Raw genomic sequence first — 19090 nt, forward strand, 5'->3', positions numbered from 1 at the left:
GGGTGTCTAGTTTTCAATATGGGGTCACTTGTGGGTGTTTTGTACTGTTTAGGTACATCAGGGGCTCTGCAAATGCAAAGGGACGCCCGCAGACCATTCCATCAAAGTCTGCATTCCTAAACGCCACTTCTTCCCTTCTGAGCTCTGCCATGCGCCCAAACAGTAGTTTCCTCCCAGATATGGGGTATCTGCGTACTCAGGACAAATTTGATAACTTTTGGGGTCCAATTTCTCCAGATACCCTTGGGGAATTACAAAATTGGGGGCTAAAAGATCATTTTTGTAGGAAAAAAAATATTTTTTTAATTTTCATGGCTCTACATTATAAACTTCTGTGTAGCAATTGGGGGTTCAAAGTGCTCACCACACATCTAGATAAGTTCCTTAGGGGGGTCTACTTTCCAAAATGGGGACACTTTGGGGGGTTTACCACTGTTTAGGCACATCAGGGGCTCTCCAAACGAGACATGCTGTCCTATCTCAATTCCAGCCAATTTTGCATTGAAAAGTCAAATGGCCCTCCTTCCCTTCTGAGTTCTGCCATGCGCCCCAACAGTAGTTTACCCCCACATACGGGGTATCTTCATACTCAGGACAAATTGTACAACAACTTTTGGGGTCCAATTTCTCCCGTTACCCTTGGGAAATACAACAAATTGGATCTGAATTAAATTTTTTGTGAAAAAAGTTAAATGTTCATTTTTTTAAACATTCCATAAATTCATGTGAAACACCTGAAGGGTTAATAAACTTCTAGAATGGTGTTTTGAGCACCTTGAGGGGTGAGGTTTTTAGAATGGTGTCACACTTGGGTAATTTCTATCATATAGACCCCTCAGAGTGTGACTTCAAATGTGATGTGGTCCCTAAAAAATGATGTAAAAATTAGAAATTATTGGTCAACTTTTAACCCTTATAACTCCCTAACAAAAAAAAAATTGGTTCTAAAACTGTTCTGATGTAAAGTAGACATGTGGGAAATGTTTTACTTATTAAGTATTTTGTGTGACACATCTCTGTGATTTAAGGACTTGAAAATTCAAAGTTGGAAAATTGCAAAATTTTCAAAATTTTCGCCAAATTTCTATTTTTTTCACAAATAAACGCAAGTTATATCAAAGAAATTTTACCACTAACATGAAGTACAATATGTCACGAGAAAACCATGCAAAAAAGGGGAGAAGCCAGCGCAGCCTAAGGTTAAGATGCAATACATAAAGTGCAAATGCACATATTAATTTCTAACTGTATTATCAAAATGAGACATTTAGCAAACAATTGATCAATTCTTTGAGCCACCCCGCCTCTTCACGGCAATCTCATATTGGGGCAGTCCTACACTACGTTTTTTATATTCGCTGTGCCATAAAGGCCTCCTAAATGAACTAAAAGCAAGACCACATTAAAAGCATGCTGTACCTGGAGCATTACTGCGCTTGCCTTTCCTGGCACCAAGGGAGTGATTCTGAAAATGCTCCAGGTACAGTTCGCATGTAATGTGGTCCCTTTTTTTTAATTTTTTTTATACTCTTTATACATTCAGGAGGCCATAATGGCACAACGTAAATAAAATACGTAGATTAGGACTGCCCCATTATGAGAATGCCGTGAAGTGGCGGGGTAGCTCAAAGAATTGATCAATTGTTTGCTAAATGTCTCATATTTGAAATACAGTTAGAATTTATGTGCAATTGCACTTCAGTTATTGCGTTCTGACCATAAGCAGTGCTGGCTTCTTCCCTTTTTTTTGCTTCACGAGAAAACAATGTCAGAATCACTGGGATCCATTGAAGCATTCCAGAGTTATAACCTCAAAGGGACAGTGGTCAGAATTATAAAATTGGGCACGGTCATTAAAATGCAAACCACCATGGGGGTTAAGGGATTAATCAAGATAGTCATACCACACAAAAACATGAATAAATAACATTTCCCTCATGTTTGCTTTACATAAGCACCATTTCCAAAAGGTTTTATTTTGTTAGCATTTTAGAAGGTTTAAAAATGTAGAGCTAATTAGTCCTTTTTTTTCAAGGAAATTTACAAAACATTTTTTAGGGACCTGTTCAGTTTTGATGTGACTTTGGGGGATAGAGATAGATAGAAATGAATGCCCAAAATTGATACCATTTTAAAATCTTCACCACTCAACATATTCAAGATTGGGTTTTGGGTACTTCATTAATCCTGTCTCTGTACATCCACGGAGTTCAGGTCCCCGGGTGGAAAGAGCTGGTTGTCCGGCATTAGGCCTGGCTGCAGAAGAGGATACATGGAGGAGACACTCCATGGGCTCGTCTGTTGATGGTGTGGGGGGATCAGTGCCCTTTAAAGGACCTGTCGCCCCTAAAAATCAGACCAGGCATGACATCCCACATCGTAGGGGGATATACGTGGAGGGGACACGCCACGTGTTCGCATATTGCTGAAAAAGGATACCGAGCTTGAAGAGGCTTCCGTCCAGTGAATTGCTTATCCGGATAGTCCTCATCAATCTACAGAGATTGGTTGATGGTCTAAATAGGCGAATCCATCCTTTTCTGAAGCTCTGGCGAGACCAGATCTAAGGCAACATCCGATCCATATTCAGATTCTTATTCTCAGCAAAACATTGGTGAGGGAGATCAGGAAATGAAGCTCCCGTTTTCTAGATGCCTGTACGTTTCTAGAATACTTGCAGCCACTGCTAGCCGACGGCTCTCATGTAGGAGAGTCCTTCTATATCGGTCCTGCGAGTACTCTGAGCCACAGAGGGTTCACGGAGGGATTCAATCTCTTGGTATGAGAAGCTATGGATTGCGGCAGTGATGAAGCCCACTCGGGGGAACTAGGTACACTGGGATAAGCTGGGATTGGTGGCGGCGGAGGGCTCCCGAGCTCATTTGGGGTGACCGGCTTCAGACTGGTCATGTGCCTTTAAGACCAGGGAATACTGGTAATGTGCCTTTAAGACCAGGGAATACTGGTCATGGCCTTTATGCTATCGGAGGTAGTGTGTTGAAGGGGAGGGAAGCGGCATCTCCTTACCCGGATCCTGGGTCCCTCGAGTCCACGTTGGATTAGCGCTGATTTCAGCGCTGAATACCTCCGGGTCCTATGCGGCAGCCACTCCTGGATGACAGCTCTTGTCCGGAAACGGCAGGATGATGAAGAAAGCCGCTGAGAATATGCTCTGAATGCTCCCGTCCTGAACGAGAAGCGCCTGAATAGGGGGGCGGAGCCATGGAAGTGCAGCATAGCGCAGACTGCGGCCTACACAAACCCGAAGGCGGGGACTAAATTTTGGCGCCCGCTTGCGCCAAGCAGGAAAAGAAAGGTGACCCCCCCGCTACAAAGAAGGCAGGAATCCGTCGGTTGCGCAGAGCCCTCCAGCCACTCCAGTCCCGACACTTACCCAAGAAGCTGTCGGAAGGCAGAGTACGCAGCTCTATTCAGCAGGTCAGAAAAATAGAAAAGATCCTCTGCTGTCGCTGCGGTTTGAACGGTGCCTGGATTAAAAAAAAAACAAAACTCAATCCATAATCCCTTAGAAAGGAGGTGGAGAGGGACCGTCTGCCTCCTTGTACCATCCACTTTTTACAGTGATGGTGAGGTGGGGGCTGCTCAGACGCCACGAGGTGGGCCTCTGTACATCCAAAGGGTTAATCACCTAGAATGGGAAAGTGTTTAATGTCCGGCAACAGGCCTGGCTGCAGAAGAGGAAACGTGGAGGCGACACTCCATGTGCTCGTCCGTTCAGGGTGTGGGGAGATCGGTTCCCTTGAAGGGACCCGTCGCCCCTAAGAATCAGCTCAGGCATGGCACATCGCAGGAGAGGATACGAAGAGGCGACACTCTCCGTGCTCGCCTGTTGATGGTTCGGGGAGATCGGAACCTTGAAAGGATTTGTTCGCCCGATTTGTCCTTTTTAAAAAGTAAAATAAAAAATGTAAAAGGTTAAAATGTAAAAATAAAAGTTTTGGGTCTGAACAGCAGACCCGTCCGTGTGCCTCCTAAGGACACGAAGCAAGAACTGGTTAGCTGAGAGCGGGTGTATACTGAAGGGGAGGAGCCAACTTTCTTTGTAATACTTAGTGTCAGCTTCCTGGTGGCAGCAGCATACACCCATGGTCTGTGTGTCCCCCAATGAGGCGAAGGAGAAAATCAAATTTTACCACAAAAATTTAATTTTAGCCCCATGTTTTACATTTTCACAAGGGGATATTGTTAAAAAATGGCGGCAAAATTTGTCACACAAATTCTGCTGAACGGGTCATTACCCCATACGTTGCAGTACAGTACTGCAACTGACCATGGTCATGATTAAGGAAGCTTAGTCTCCAGAAACACGTTGAGATTCGTACCCATATGGTTTGTGCTGAAGTTTGTACCCTCCATATTTAAGTTTCTGAATAGAGAAAACTTTTTTTTTCACGAATTCGGTGAAGCTGGACTTTTTTTTCTTTTGGATTCTACACGCCTGGACACAGCGGGTCCGTGCTCCCGAAACTCAGCTTATGCATCACGGGTGAGCTGGTTTATATTCCTTCTCTTCAACATTAATAGTATTAACCTGGGTAGTGCATTCCAAAGAATTAGTGCAACAAGTGAAAAGTCATGGAGACGGGAGTGGGAGGTTCAGATTATTGAGGATGCTAACCTCAGGTCATTAGCAGAACGGATAGCACGGGTAGGGCGGTAGACAGACCAGGGAGGAGATGTAGGGTGGTGCTGAGCCATGGAGTGCTTTGTGAATGAGGGTAATAGTTTTGTACTAGATTCTAGAGTGGGTGGGTAACCAGTGTAATAACTGGTACAATGTTGAGGCATCGGTATAACGATTGATGAGGAATATGATCCTGGCTGAGGCATTCAGGACAGATTGGAGAGTGGAGTGTTTGGTAAGAGGGAGGCCAATTAGTAGAGAGTTACAATAGTCCAGACGAGAATGAATAAGTGAAACCGTAAGGGTATGTGTCCACGTTCAGGCTTGCATCAGGATTTGGTCAGGATTTTACGAAGGTAAAATCCTGACCAAATCTGCACCTGAGGTCACTGGCAGGTCACCTGCGCTGTCCCTTGCGTTTTTTCTGCAATGTAAGGACATGCTGCGTTCTTAAAAAACGTGCCGCATGTGCGTTTTTGCGGGTATGCCGCATGCGTCTTAATGCATAGTGGAGACGGGATTTCATGAAATCCCCTCCACTATGCTGTAACATCTGGACGCTACGTTTTTGACGCTGCGGCTCAACACAGCGTTAAAAACGCAGCGTTTCCTGAATGTGGAACCATACCCTAAGAGTTTTTGCAGAGTCGAAAGTAAGAAAAGGGCGAATTCTAGAAATGTTTTTGAGATGTGGATAAGAGCGAGCCAGTGATCGGATGTGGGGGGGTGAATGAAAGCTCGGAATCAAGTATGACCCCAAGGCAGCGGGCATGTTGCTTGGGAGTAATGGTGGAACCACACAAGGAGTTGGCAATGTCAGGCAAAGGTAGGTTAGTAGAGGGACATAACACGAGGAGTTCAGTTTTTGACAGTTAAGGTACCGTCACACTGAACGATATCTCTAGCGATCCGTGACGTTGCAGCGTCCTGGCTAGCGATATCGTTCAGTTTGACAGGCAGCAGCGATCTGGATCCTGCTGTGCCATCGTTGGTCGGAGCAGAAAGTCCAGCACTTTATTTCGTCGCTGGACCTCCCGCAGACATCGCTGAATCGGCGTGTGTGACGCCGATTCAGCGATGTCTTCACTGGTAACCAGGGTAAACATCGGGTTACTAAGCGCAGTGCCGCGCTTAGTAACCCGATGTTTACCCTGGTTACCAGCGTAAACGTAAAAAAAAACAAACACTACATACTTACATTCCGGTGTCTGTCCCCCGGCGCTGTACTTTCATGCACTGGCTGTGAGCGCCGGCCAGCCGTAAAGCACAGCGGTGACGTCACCGCTCTGCTTTATGGCTGGCCGGCGCCGACAGTGCAGGAAAGCACAGCGCCGGAGGACAGACACCGGAATGTAAGTATGTAGTGTTTGGTTTTTTTTTACGTTTACGCTGGTAACCAGGGTAAACATTGGGTTACTAAGCGCGGCCCTGCGCTTAGTAACCCAATGTTTACCCTGGTTACCAGGGGACCGGCATCGTTGGTCACTGGAGAGCTGTCTGTGTGACAGCTCTCCAGCGACCACACAGCGGCACTGCAGCGATCGGGATCATTGTCTAGATTGCTGCAGCGTCGCTTAATGTGACGGTACCTTTAGAGACACCAGTAAGAATCACTGGTGTTTTCTAAAAAGGCAGGCGTGATATCAGAAGAAGTGTATAATTGGGTGTCAGCATAGAGATGATACTGGAACCCAAATCTACTGATTGTTTACTACCCCTATTGGACAAACAAAGAGAAGAGGAGGGGGCCTAGGACTGATTCTTGAGGAACCCCAACAATAAGGGGAAGGGGGGAGGAAGAGGAACCAGCAAAAAGATACAGTGAAAGAGCGGTCAGAAAGATAGGAGGAGAACCAGGAGAGATTCAAGAGAATTAGCATGGAGTAGTGACCATTAGATTTAGCTGTTAGTAGATCATTAGAGACTTTAGTGAAGGCAGTTTCAGTAGAATGTAAAAAGCAGAAACCAGATTGAAGAGGGTCGAGAAGAGAGTTATCTGAGAGATAGAGGATAAGATGGGAGTGGACCAGGCGTTCGAGGAGTTTAGAGATGGAGGGAAGATTAGAGACAGGTTCTATAATTAGCGGCACAGTTTTGGTCGAGGGATGGGTTTTTAAGTAATAGATGTATGATGGCATGCTTAAATGAGGAGGGAAAGATACCGGAAGAGAGAGAAAGGTTGAACATTTTTGTTAGGCGAGTGATGACAGCAGGGAAAAGGGACTGGAGGAGACGTGACAGAATGGGGTCACTGGTGCAAGTGGTCGGACGAGAAGATGCAAGGAGCCTGATTACTACTTCTTCTGTAACTGGTTCAAAGTCCGAGAGAGTGAACTAGATGAAATGGGGGAGGGAGGACAGGGCATGGTATGAAGGGATTAGGAGATAATTTCCTGTCGGATGTGGTCAATTTTATCTTTGAAGTAATTGGCCAGATTGTCATGGCGGAGATCCGTGGTTGGGACCTGCACTCCTGGGTTGAGTAGGGAATGTAAAGTGTATATGTGTGAAGCAAGCTTTAACTGTATAATTGTTTAACCAATGTTGGGTGAATCCATTTAATCGCACATCTTCGAATCAATTATCAAACTGTCTACAATAGGGCAACAAACTTAGAAATATGCACGGCTAGTCACATTTTCAGAAGTTTACAGACTCAAATCCATCCCTCACTGTAAAATACAAATGTACAAAAAAATTCCCTTACTTTCCCCAGCCATAATTTCTGCTATAGTAAACTTACTTTTCAGCTAGTTCTTCAATAAATACTGTAACAGAGTTGGTATCTTGTCCAACCTCTTGTATATGAGCATTGTAATATCGCCCACCGGGCTCTAAACGCACCTGCAATCATGTAAGCAGGTTCACATGTCACTGAATGTACACTATTATAAGGCAAATGTTACCATATTTCAAATGTATATATTCAAAACCGATGACACGTCTGTGTACAAGATTATCACTCACCTGACACTTATCACCTAAACAGTAATGCCTTCCAGCAAACACCATATATTCGGTTTTCTGAAGCTCTATAATGGACAAAATCTACATATTAATGAAAGATTTGCTTACTTCTGTAAACAGTACAGCATGGAAATTTTAAAGAATCTACAGTTATGGCCAAAAGATGAAAGACACCAATTTTAGTTTTCACAACGTTTGATGTGTCAGTGTTTTTAGATTCTTTAGTCAGATGCTTCTATGGTTACTGAAGTACAATTATAACTATTTCATAAGGTTTTACACATATATCAAATGTATGCAAATACTTGGCTATGGACCCCAAATTTCAATGTTTTGTTCACCAAGCTACTTGATTATCCTTTTTGCATGAAAAAGCTTTATTCATCGCCAAATTGCTACATGATCATGATGGGCGAACCCGAGCAGCAAAGTTCGGGGTCCGTACCAAATACCTAGTATTCTGGCATGGACGCTGAACACCGACTGCTCCAGGAAGTCTGTGTTACTGTTCGAGTTCGGCACTCCGAACATCGGGTGCTTGGGGTGGGTCATCTGTGTGACAGCGTAAGAAACACTGGCTGCTCTGATTGGTGGTAAGTTCTTGGTGATCCCATAGCTGGTTGATCTTGCCAGTAAAGCAATTTTAATGCAAAACAATGACTGAGGTAACCATACAGACAGCAAAAAAGAATGATTTGAAACAGCTCCCTTATAAAGCAATACGTTATTTTGATTGAATTAAGTGATATCTGCTGCCTTGTCCTCATTAATACTTTCTCCTTAGCCAAGGAGAAGATCACTGAAATGTTATAAGCAGGTCACTTTAGGGCAAACCTGAAAATCTATGAAAACGGCATTTTAGGGAATAAGATAATGACTCTGCAATTTATCTGATCACTTTTCATAATCACAAATGCATGCAATATTTCCACTATAAAAATTGAAGCAGCAAACAGTCACGGGGATACCGCGACAGAGTGGGGTCAGACGAATGTAGCATCTGGTGACACATACTCTTGCGGTAGTTAGAACGGATTCACCATCCTATCAGCAATTCTGTCTTTCTTTGTTCTGGAGCTGCAAGGGATAAACTGCTTAGTTGGAATCCTGGAACCCTCCTCCTTGTTTCTTAATTTGCCAGTGAAAGTTAACCACTACTTGGTTTGGAGTTGGAGAGAGTCAGTGTTTGGAGAAGGCGGTTGGAGTGTATCAGTAAATTGCTGCATCTCCCTATCCTCTCCCATTTGGTTTGTCCCTCCCCTAATTTCCACTCTGTTTTGTGAGTGTATTTATATGATCGTAGTTTCCTTTTATCCCTATCTATTTACCCCTGTCCATCTGGTTTGTGTTATCACATGTGCTTTCGTCCTAAACCTTCCTTGGTGTTAAGGAAACAGATAAGCGTTTCAATAGGAGCATAGCAAAGTACGAGACCCCGGCATCTGCACCATCTGGGGTAACCCAGGGGACAGAATAGGAGCTTAATGTCCTTTGCAATCCTATTGCTAGTCATTAAACTTGGTAAATACCAAAATTTGTGCCCAACCCTGTAGTATAAATCATTGATTAATACAAGTATTGAGATCCAAAGACTTTTATATTGGTTAAAAAAAACAGAATTTGAGAAAGTTTGTATGTTGGAATAACACAAGGTAGCTAGTTTAAAGGAACCCTGTCAAACATAAGAACAAAGGGCACAGCTATTGCTTACATATCAGTAGGTTTTAAGTGAATGGAGGTGCTGTAGCGCATTACAAAAGGGAGTGACTGTCCAATGAAAATCTGTGAAAGCCCCACAGCACTTCAAACTGCAAGGTTTTTTTTTTGTTTGCATGTTTTTTTTAAACACATAAAAGGGGTATTCTCACAATTGAATGTTCTTCTGTTATCTACAGGATAGGGGGAAACTTCCTGATTGCTGGAGTTTAACTGGTATAACCCACAGCTATCCCGGGAACAGGGCTAGAAATATGCTTGACCTCAGCTCCATCTATTGTCTTTGGGTCTGCCAGAGTTGGAAAGTGACCATTTCCAGCTGTCCCATTGACAATGAATGGAGTGGAGATTGATCAGAGTCTCATTCTTTCCAGAGACTATGTTCTCTTGATTTTTTAAGGGTTCCAGTAGTCAGACCCACTCCCTTGCAACCATATTCCACAGATGGGAGATCACTCAATAGTGGGAATAACCTTTTAAAAAAAGTATTGACATTCAGACTTCAGCCAATCAGTAAGTGGAGCATATTTTAGCAATATGACATCACTAAGAATGGTATGAAACCACCTCACCAGGGATACCTCCTTTTACAGAGTTGCATCAGTGAGTTGCTGTGGGTCTAGTTTCCAAAACACTTGATAACTGAGGGAAAGTTGTATATGGTCATGTAAAGACTGAAGCAACTGGTGGAGGAAAGTTATTTACTTACCGGCAACCGTATTTTTCGGAGCTCATGACAGCACCACGAGAGAGGGGATCCGCCCTTCAATGACAGGAAACCTACAGTCATAAAAGGGTGGCACCTCTCCCACGCATCAGTTGGACTATAGAGTACAAGAGGACCTCCCATGGTTAAAGGGAACCTGTCACACCGAAAATCGCGGGTGAGGTAAGCCCACCGGCATCAGGGGCTTATCTACAGCATTCTGTAATGCTGTAGATAAGCCCCCGATGTTACCTGAAAGAGGAGAAAAAGACGTTAAGATTATACTCACCCAGGGGCGGTCCCGCTGCTGGTCCGGTCGGATGGACATCTCTGGTCCGCTGCGGCGCCTCCCATCTTCATTCCAAGATGTCCTCTTCTGATCTTCAGCCATGGCTCCGGCGCAGGCGTACTTTGTCTGCCCTGTTGAGGGCAAAACAAAGTACTGCAGTGCGCAGGTGCCGGAAAGGTCAGAGAGACCCGGGCCCTGCGCACTGCAGTACTTTGGTCTGCCCTCAACAGGGCAGACAAAGTACGCCTGCGCCAGAGCCGTGGCTGAAGATCAGAAGAGGCCGTCTTGGAATGAAGAGCGCCGCAGCGGACCAGAGACACACATCCGACCTGACCAGCAGCGGGACCGCCCCTGGGTGAGTATAATCTCCTCTTTCAGGTAACATCGGGGGCTTATCTACAGCATTACAGAATGCTGTAGATAAGCCCCTGATGCCGGTGGGCTTACCTCACCCCCGATTTTCGGGGTGACAGGTTCCCTTTAAAGGCAAAAAACATGCAATACACCCAACTCCAGATGATTTCACAACCGTGAATACATACAAGTGTAAAGAAGTGCTCACCTACACATGAAGGGATGGAATATAAGGGTGCTGTCATGGCCTCCAAAAAATACCTTTACCAGTAAGTAACAGACTTTACTCGGTCTTCCAAGAGAGCACCACGAGATGATTACAAAGAGGCAAGAATTTTAGGGAGGGACAACAGCCTGATGTACTCTTATTCCAAATGCGAGATCGGAAGAGACACCCATATCCAGCCTATAATGTTTATAAAAGGTGGTAGGAGAAAACCATTTAGCTGCCTTACATATCTGCTCGATCGAGCCCTCTGATCTTTCCACCCAGGAGGCTACCATGGCCCGTGTGGAGTGAGCCTCAGACCTTCTGGCGCTGTCTTGCCGCTTGATGTATAAGCTAATGAAATAGCCTCACTGATCCATCTAGCTAAAGTGATTCTTGACATCCTAGGACCCTTTCTAACCCCCTGGAAGGACACACAAGAAATTCTCCTTTTCCTAGGGTCAGTGACTGACAAGTACGCCAACAGGCACCTCCTGACATCAAGTGTATGAAGCTTCATTTTTCTGGTTCTTATAATTGGGAAGGGAGAACTATTTCCTGCAACCTATGGAATTTGGAGGCTACCTTTGGTAAGTAAGACGGATCTGGCTTTAGGAGAACCCTATCCTCCAGGAACTCCAATAGCTGTCAGAACTAGAGATGAGTGACTTTGATCGGGTCAGGGCTAATTCGGCAAGCTATAGCGCTTACTGAATAAGCTGCAAAGGGAAAACTACTTTCAACAAACAGGCTCTCCATGCATGTGTCGTGACTGTCACACAGCCGCGACACATGCATCTGCGGAGCTGAACAGCTGATCAGCCGGAGCGACCAAGGAAGCCGGGTTCCTTCTGCAGTTCATTCAGTAAGTGCTATAGCTTGCCGAATAAGCCCTGACTCAATCAATTCGCTCATCTCTAGTCAGAACCAGGTTCAGGTCCCACAGCAATATTCTCTTCCTAAGGATCGGCCTAGATCTAGTTGATACCTTAATAAATCTAGCCATCCAGTAATTCCCTGTGAAATCACAGCTAAACAGGATCCCCAGGGCTGATACCTGGACTTTGAGAGTACTAGTGGATAGACCCATCTCAAGTCCTTTCTGAAGAAGCTGCAGAATCAGACCTAATGGGACCCCTTTTCCCTTCCCTTATTAAAATTTGAGGTAGACAAACCTTTTCCAGGTTCTGGTGTAAATTTTGATCGTAACTACTTTCCTACTCTTTAGAAGAGTGGCTATCAGATTAGGAGAAAATCCTCTTTCCCTCCGCAATGACCTTTCAAATTCTACACCATCAGGTGAAGCCTGGCCACTTGTTGATGGCAGACTGGCCCCTGGGAGAGGAGATCCAGGAGCTCTGGTAACACCCAAGGCTCGGTGACTGACATGGTCCTCAGCCACGAAAACCATGCCCGTCTAGGCCAAGAGGGGGCACCCACAATAATCCTTGCCCTGTCTTCTCTGACCTTTCTCACTACCAGTGGCAACAGTGCTAAGTGGGGAAAACATAAGATAGATTGAAATTCCACCTGATCAGGAAGGCATTCACCTCCAGGCTTTTTCCTGGGGTTGAGAGAACAGAACTGCTTCACCTCTCTGTTCCTATTGGTGGCGAAGAGGTCTATGTCCAGACAACCCCACATCCGTACAATCAGCTCGAAGATGGAAGCATTCAGTATTCACTCTCACTGCATGAGTAGGTTGCGGCTTAGTCTGCTCTAATGTTTTGTTTTCTTTTCCTCTACTGTAAACAGCAGTCAGTGATAGAAAATGGTTCTCCGCTACTTAAAACAAATCCATCCGCCATCTTGACTGGGTTTCCCCTTGGTGGTTGACGTAGGCCACCATCACCCGATTATGTTAGGATCCTCTCCGACAATGACCCGGTAGGGATATCTTATAACTAGCTCCACCACCATCAGTTCCTTAAGGTTAGAGGAGCTATCGAGCTGTTCTCCTCTCCAAATTTCCTGGACCATGACCTCACCCATATGATCCCCCCAACCTCAAGGGCTAGCGTCTGTAGTGTCTACCAGAGTTATCCGATTTACCTAGGAAACCCCTGTGGATAGATTAGCCCGGTTTAACCACCACGTCAGAGATTGCAAAGAAGACGGGGATAAAGTCATTAGCCCATCCAGGTACCCCCTGAGGGATCTGTCATTAAGCAAGATGTTCCACTGTAAGGCTCTTGTATAAAATTGAGCTTACCGGACTGCTGGGATGTAGGAGGTCAGGTCAGTTACCCTAAAAGGGACATCGCTTTTCTGAGGGACATAGATGGACTGCTTAATGCTCTCACCACATGATGTTGAATGTTATCTAGACTAAAATTCTCTCTCTCTATGGAGGGGTATTGGACCTGCTGTAATTAAAACACCTGTAGGCTAGGAGGCGGAGTGCACGATCAGAAGGCTAGAGAATACATTTCAAAAACCTGACCTAAACATCCAAACATAGACTCAGTGTGAACAGGTGCTGAACCTAGAGTCGCCAACTCGTATATAGTTAAGTAAATAAGGCAGTACACTGCAGCGCTAAAACATGCAAACTTGAAAACACGAAATTTGAACTGCATTACTGCACTAGAAATATGAAAAATGAGAGCTTTTAGCGCATAAAAATGGCCAATTTTATGTGTACCTGGTAGCCTCTTTACGGCATCTCTCTTATACCAGGTCCTACGCTTGCCTTACCTCGCTGAGAATAAACGTCTCCATCTGAATGGGTACATGTGAAACCTCTTAGACTAAAATTCTCTCTCTCTATGGAGGGGTATTGGACCTGCTGTAATTAAAACACCTGTAGGCTAGGAGGCGGAGTGCACGATCAGAAGGCTAGAGAATACATTTCAAAAACCATGGAGACCATCATACAATTTAAGGAGCTTTTAAAAAGGAGAACAAGGGTGTGGTGGAATCACGCTTTTCTCGAAAAATATCTAGAAGGGGGTCTTATCCCACGTGGTTTAAGAATCCAAGTATTCCCGTCATTCCCTATCATGGACGAGGATTTCAAAAATGGGGACCTCTCTGCTCCCGGCCCGGTGCACCCTGCCTCCCTGCATTCTATTTGGTAAGCGCTGCCTTGTTGCTAGTATTCTATCCTGTGGGGGGTATACTAGTTACCCACAGGAGCGACTTGGTTAATACATATAGCCACTGCCTTTATACTATCTATCTACGGGACATTTGGTTGTGGCAGGGTGCTCACCGGGGGTGACTCACTTTCCCATTTTTAATCATCCTTTTGTACTGTTTAATATGTATTTATGCACTATTCTGCTTGTTAATTAATAAATTATATTTTGCATTATTCTTTTGCTCCGTTTCCACTCCTGTTTTTCTATGGACTATATGGAGTCAGTTTGCTTTCTTTGTTGTGGGTTCTTTCAGCGCTATTTAGTGCTTTAATTTCCCTGCTGACATGTTGCCTAGTTCTGTTATTATTTCAAAAACCTGACCTGCACATCCAAACATAGACTCAGTGTGAACCTGGTATAAGAGAGATGCCGTAAAGAGGCTACCAGGTACACATAAAATTGGCCATTTTTATGCCCTAAAAGCTCTCATTTTTCATATTTCTAGTGCAGTAATGCAGTTCAAATTTCGCGTTTTCAAGTTTGCATGTTTTAGCGCTGCAGTGTGCTGCCTTATTTACTTAACTATATACGAGTTGGCGACTCTAGGTTCAGCACCTGTTCACACTGAGTCTATGTTTGGATGTGCAGGTCAGGTTTTTGAAATGTTGAATGTTATCTAGTTTACTAGCTGGTAGTCGACATTCCTGAATTTATGAGTCTAAAAGTAGCCCTCGGAACCTGTACCTTTAAGTGCTCTAGACGTGACTCCTTAATGTTCAATATCCACCCCAAGCATTCCAAGGTGGCAATTATTTCTCTTACTTGCATCAAGCAATGATCAGCTGACCTGCCTACAATAAGAAAATCTAATAAAAATCAACTACGCACTCAACTTAAGATGAATTTTTTGACTTTTAAATGTAGTCAAGGCAAAACATTTTGGCCACATTTGACCTTTATCAATTACAAACTATACAGGAGTGTCAGGGATTTGTGGGAATCCTGTGGATTTTTAGTGAGGCATGTCTCGGTATGGACCTGAATGAGTGCACGTACCTGGAGAAAGACAGCATCCGCTGCTTGTAGCTGATAACCAGCGGAAGCTGAGTCTTTTCCAGGCATGTGCACACATTCAGGTCCCCAGGCTTGTTTACCACTGGGGGTTTTCCTCTTTAAACACCCCATACCCTTATGAAAGTGACCATACCGAGACAAGCCTCACGAAAAATCCACAGGATTCCCACGAATCCCTGACACTCCTGTATAGTTTGTAATTGGTAAAGGCCAAATGCAGCTGAAACGTTTTGCCTTACCTACATTAAAAGTAAAAAAAATTCATCTTTAAGTTGAGTGCCTAGTTTATTTTTATTACTTCATGGTGTGGGATCCTACTACGGCACCTTCCTTAGTAGTGCACACGGTTCTCTATTATTACAATAAGAAAATTGTCCAGGTAGGGAATAATCAAGGTCTCCGTTTCATGTACATGAGCCATGACTTCTTCCACCACCTACGTCAAGACTTGAGGGGCAACCGCGCGAGCTTTAAATTGAAAATGTCTAATTGTGCCCTCTATGACCACTGCCACCCTGAGGAACCGCTGGTGCTCTGCATGTATAGGCACATGATGGATCTTAAGGATGTGTACTAACACTCATGAAACAGTTTTTAAACATTAGCTTTATTGCTGATCTAATGGATTCCATTTTGAAGGGGCGCACTTTCAAGAACTGATTTAGAGCTTTTAGGTTTATAATAGTTCTAAAAGGAGCAGTCTGGCTTCAGAATCAGAGAGAGGGGGGAATAAACCCCTTTACCCATTTCTGGCAAAGGGAACTTCCACCAGGACTGCATTACGCAACAGCTCCAGGACCTCTGCTTCTAGGGCTTGTTGTTCTGCGGAGGAAGACCAGCAATGGGTTATCATGAACCAGTCCTGTGGGATTGAAAGAAACTTAAGTTCAGCCCTGATGCTATCAGGCTACGAACCCAGCCACTATTGGATATTTCAATTCAAGCAGGGTAGAAGGCTGACAGCCTACCCGTACCTGGGCCAGCAGTCATTGGGGTGGTTTTTTTTGTGCTCCCGAAATTAGCTCCCAAACATGAACCTCCTTCTATCATGCCACTTGGCTCGGTCCCTGGAAGGCTTTCCACAGCTAAATTTTCTCCTACTGAAGGTGCAAATTGCCTCTTCTGAGAAAAGAGGACTTAAACTCTATAGCGCCACCTGTAGGAAGTAGGGACATCTGTAGGAGGGAACCGACAGACTGGGAAATTTCTTTGTATCGTCTCCTGCCTTCTCCAGAAGCTCATCTAAGACTAGCCCAAACAGGTACTCGCCCACGCATGGAATAGCACAAAGTTTAGACCTGGTCTGAATATCCCCAGGCCAGCGTTTCAGCCACAACAATCTCTGGGCTGCATTCGAGAGGGCGGCAGCATTTGCTGCCAATCTGACAGTCTACCGAAGCATCTGATAAGAATGCTGCGGCACCCTGTATCATTGATAACGACTCCAGAATAGTTTCTTCAGAAGTTTTCGCCTTCAGCTCAGTATCTAATCGGTCCAACCAGATCATAGACCTGGTCGTACATGTAGACGCTACTGATGGCACTAGAGCTCCTGCAGACATCTCCTAAGTACCCTTAAAGAAGGTATCCACCTTCTTATCCAGTCAGTCTTTTAAAGTCCATGTCCTCAAAGAGAAAAGAGGATTTTTTTGATGCCTTGGCTTCAGTGGCATCAAGTTTCGGGGCCTTATGGCAAGAGCTCGACAATGGGTCATCAAACGGATACCTCCTTTTAAACGCTGGGGAAAAGAACCTCTTTAGATAGGAGTCCGGTAAGGGGGACCTGCAAAGTGTACACGTCTTGATTTCCCTGCATGCTTCATTCCCTTGCAGAGTCAGGAGAAAAATAAGGGGAAAACCTAATGAACTTTCACAAATCACTTACCAGTGTGAATCAAATTAATAGGTACCTGATTAGGAGGGGGATGCATCTCAGCCGAAGGATATTCCCTGGAGGCTGCTGAATCATCCACTCTGTTGGAGCTCCTCTGACTACTACTCCACAGAATCCAGACTCACTTACACGGCCACTTCCTGCACTGTTATGGAGTCATCGCCAGGATGCTCAAGGCTTCTGATCAAGCAGCTGCTGTTGCTGCTGTACAGGAAGTACCTACTGCTTGCACGACTCCATCCTTTCAGAAAAGGATCAGGCCCAGAAGCAAGGAGGCCTGTGCAGGTGCCCTTTTTAAATGCTGGGCACACACCCATCCGATACCCCCAGATATCTGGATCAGCAAGTCACCTGGTCGTCGGCGCCATTTCAGAGATCTCCTCCCCAGAGCTCACCAGAAGCACCTCCCCCGGACGTGACGTGGTCACCAGAGCACCCCCAAACAGACCCGGAACATGTGACCGCTGGCCACGCACATTGCCAACATGACCCCTTGAGCCCAGACACCGCTGACGGTTCCGAACGCCCCACCGGAGCCCCAGGATGTGTCTCCAGGGCCGGAAACGTCACACGGCACCACCCCAGACACATCACCAGGACCAGCCAGAATGTCATCCGGGCCCATCGGACGCCCCAGAGCATGCTACGCAGGAGACACCGACGGCAAGCTCCAGGATACCAGCACAATCACCTGCTTTTCAGGCACAGATCAACTGGAGCTGGTAGTCCTCCCCGGACACCCATCCACCTGCTCCGCTCACTACTATGCGGTCCACCCTGGGCCCACTGTGGGCTTTCAAGAACCCCATAATGGCCGAGGTTGGGGATCCCCGCTGACTGGACCGACCGGGCCTGGAAATCAGACAAATCTTCTACCTTTACAGGTATATCTGAAGAGGTTCACCAATCAAGGACAAGAAACCAACTGATGCGTGGGAGAAGCACCGCCCTTTTATGTCTGTGGGTTTCCTGTCCTTGAAGAGTGGATCCCCTTTCTCGTGGTGCTGTCATGCAAGACTGAATAAATGTAGTATTACATGCCAGTCACACATTGCTCAGCTCGTCTCTGCCCAAATGGGAAACCCCTCTATATCATCAATATGCGACAAGAGGAAGTGAACTGTGGAATTGCTACTCAGGCCAATGTTATATATTGGAAAAATAAACTTAAAAAAAAATAGAAAAAATCAGACATGTTGTAGCAGGCTTACCTTTTCTGCTGTCCAGCCACACATCAAATTCTACATTCCTGTATATTTCTGGATCAAGTGCCTTTAAGACCTTGTAAGGGAATGGCATCTTATTTGGGTTTTCTGCTGACTAAAGAACAAAATGCCATTTTTAAACAGACTATTAAAAAAATTGCCAGGAAATTGCTGCGTGGAGTGGGTTTGTGTGACTGTCAGTCTTGATGTTTGATTCTGGAACCACCAATACACATCACAGGGCACTGCAACGTTGTTGGGTGGAAGTAAGCAAATGATGACCGGAGCCAGAGTTTTCTTCCAGGCTCTTGCTCACCCCAGAGCCAGGAAAAGGTCATTAGCATTAAAAAAAAAAAAAAAGACTCTCTCAACAATAAGACTGAAGATATGGGCATACAGGTTGGAACAGCCTCCCTGACGAATTCTTTCAAAAACTGCGCGGAAGTGCATGTAGAAGAATTCATAGTTTGATGTTTTGATAAGCTGGTCACACCAAATATTGAATTGATTTTTGTTTTGTTCAAATCACTACTTTTTATCAATTAAAGCAAACTATTAACACTTTTCAAAAGTATTATTAATTTGCAGAGATTTTTTTTTTTATACACATTTTTGCACAGATCCTCTTAACATACAATATTGCAATCTATAGAATAGGTATTGAGAACAACAAATCTACACACACCAACCTTTATATCCTCCGCACTTTGGCTAGTTTTCTCTTCCACTGCATTGTCAACATCTCTTTTCTCCCATTCTTCTCGTCTAAAAAGAAATGTGGTTTTAATAAAAGTAGTTAGTTAAAGATCACTGTGAAGCAAGTATATATTATTGTAAGGGAAAGTATAATGTCAGTAATATAACTAGTAAGGCAGTATTCGCATGATCATCTCTTAAGACAAAGGACATAACACCTGCCAACATTTAAGGCAATAAAAATTAATTAGGA

General features: G+C 44.7%; 1 protein-coding gene across 1 annotated transcript in view; it reads right to left on the reverse strand.

Annotated features, from left to right (window-relative positions):
• ALG13 (ALG13 UDP-N-acetylglucosaminyltransferase subunit) overlaps positions 1 to 19090 on the reverse strand; it is a 229198-nt gene that overhangs the window by 56561 nt on the left and 153547 nt on the right. Inside the window, exons 14-17 of the mRNA XM_069754494.1 lie at positions 18831 to 18906; positions 18148 to 18256; positions 7613 to 7677; positions 7389 to 7489 (exon numbers count right to left, since the gene is read on the reverse strand). Of these exons, the coding sequence (XP_069610595.1) occupies positions 7389 to 7489; positions 7613 to 7677; positions 18148 to 18256; positions 18831 to 18906 (351 nt within the window). The remainder of the gene's footprint in view (positions 1 to 7388; positions 7490 to 7612; positions 7678 to 18147; positions 18257 to 18830; positions 18907 to 19090) is intronic.

This window comes from Ranitomeya imitator, chromosome 2, assembly GCF_032444005.1.
Source record: "Ranitomeya imitator isolate aRanImi1 chromosome 2, aRanImi1.pri, whole genome shotgun sequence".
NCBI lineage: Eukaryota > Metazoa > Chordata > Amphibia > Anura > Dendrobatidae > Ranitomeya > Ranitomeya imitator.